General features: G+C 54.8%; 1 protein-coding gene across 1 annotated transcript in view; it reads left to right on the top strand.

Annotated features, from left to right (window-relative positions):
* Window positions 1-1,297, top strand: part of LOC104124445 (butyrophilin subfamily 1 member A1) — a 2,117-nt gene extending 820 nt beyond the window's left edge. Inside the window, exon 2 of the mRNA XM_009636785.2 lies at window positions 66-1,297. Coding sequence (XP_009635080.1) covers window positions 66-577 — 512 coding nt within the window. The 3' untranslated portion in view covers window positions 578-1,297. The remainder of the gene's footprint in view (window positions 1-65) is intronic.
* Window positions 1,298-1,303: the final 6 nt, after the last annotated feature.

Genomic DNA, 1,303 nt, shown 5'->3' with positions numbered 1-1,303 from the left:
GGGGGGGGGTCGTGTCCTCTATGCTGACATTTGGCTTCTGAATCCTTCTCTCTTTTTCTCTCCAGTGGATGTGACCTTGGATCCAGCCACGGCGGGTCCCGAGGTGATCCTCTCCGAGGACCTCAAAGAGGCCACCTGGGGTAGACCTGGACGCCGGTGGCCTGAGGGTCCGGGCCAGTTCGACACAGATCCCTGCATGCTGGGCAGCGAGGGCTTCACCTCGGGCCGTCACTACTGGGAGGTGGAGGTAAACGGGCGCTTCTGGGCCATCGGGGTGGCCCGTGAGTCGGTTCAGCGGAAAGGCCGGGTCCTCTTCAAGCCCAACACCAAGATTTGGGGCTTGCAGAAGTACGACGAGCTCTGTGTGGCCCTCACGGCTCCTTCCAACACCTTCGTCCCGCTCCTCAATGGGGAGATTGGGGTCTACCTGGACTATGAGGTGGGACTGGTCGCCTTCTACGCCGTTGGCAGTCGTCAACACATCTTCACCTTCCCCGTGGCCTCCTTCAGTGGAGAGAGGGTCTTCCCTTACTTCTGCGTGCTCCTCTCTACCATCAAACTGTCCCCCAAAAGTTGATGTGTCGGTGGGGTCCCCCCGAAGTTGGTTGCTCCACGGTGGTTGGAAATGCTCCTTGATGCTCTTCAATGCTTTATTTTCTACCTCATCTCACGGTCCTACCTCCATCTTTGATGTCTCTATTTTGGGTCATAGCCAGGGGGTTCAGGGTTTGAGGTTGGTGCAGCTCAGATTCATCCACAAAGCTCATTAACGGCAGCTGGGCTGCACCGAGCTGGTTTTGAGCTGAAAACTTGGGCTTTCTTCCCAAATTCAGCCCCCTTGGAAGGTTTCCTTTACTGACCTCGATGCCTGTCGCTGGCTGGGCATCCAACTCAAGATAAAAACCTTAATTTTTGCAGGTTTTGCATTAATACCAGCTGCTACCTTGGTTTAAAACTGATTTTGTGGAGGATGTGCTTGCGCTCGCTTCCTCCCCTCCCCCCCGTTTTTCTTCTGCTGTTCCCCACACTTAGGGTGTATTTCTGAGTAATTCATGTGTGATTGATTATAAAAGCGCTCAGAATATAACAAATACTTTTTTTTTTTTTTTGCTATAAGAAGGAGGAAGTGTCTGCATTTGACCCACCAAGCTGCCCCAGCCCCACAACAACACCCCCCCACACACCCCGAACCCCCCAGGGCTGCCCCATGTGGGCTCTCAAAGGCTACCCTGGCCCCCCAACACCTCCTTGGTCCCTTGGGAATGCCCAAGAACCCCCCCACCCCCCAGGGCTTCCCTTCTAA

The sequence above is a fragment of the Egretta garzetta genome, unplaced genomic scaffold, assembly GCF_000687185.1.
Source record: "Egretta garzetta isolate BGI_Z169 unplaced genomic scaffold, ASM68718v1 scaffold720, whole genome shotgun sequence".
Classification (NCBI taxonomy): Eukaryota; Metazoa; Chordata; class Aves; order Pelecaniformes; family Ardeidae; genus Egretta; species Egretta garzetta.
This window is presented reverse-complemented; position numbering and strand designations above follow the sequence as displayed.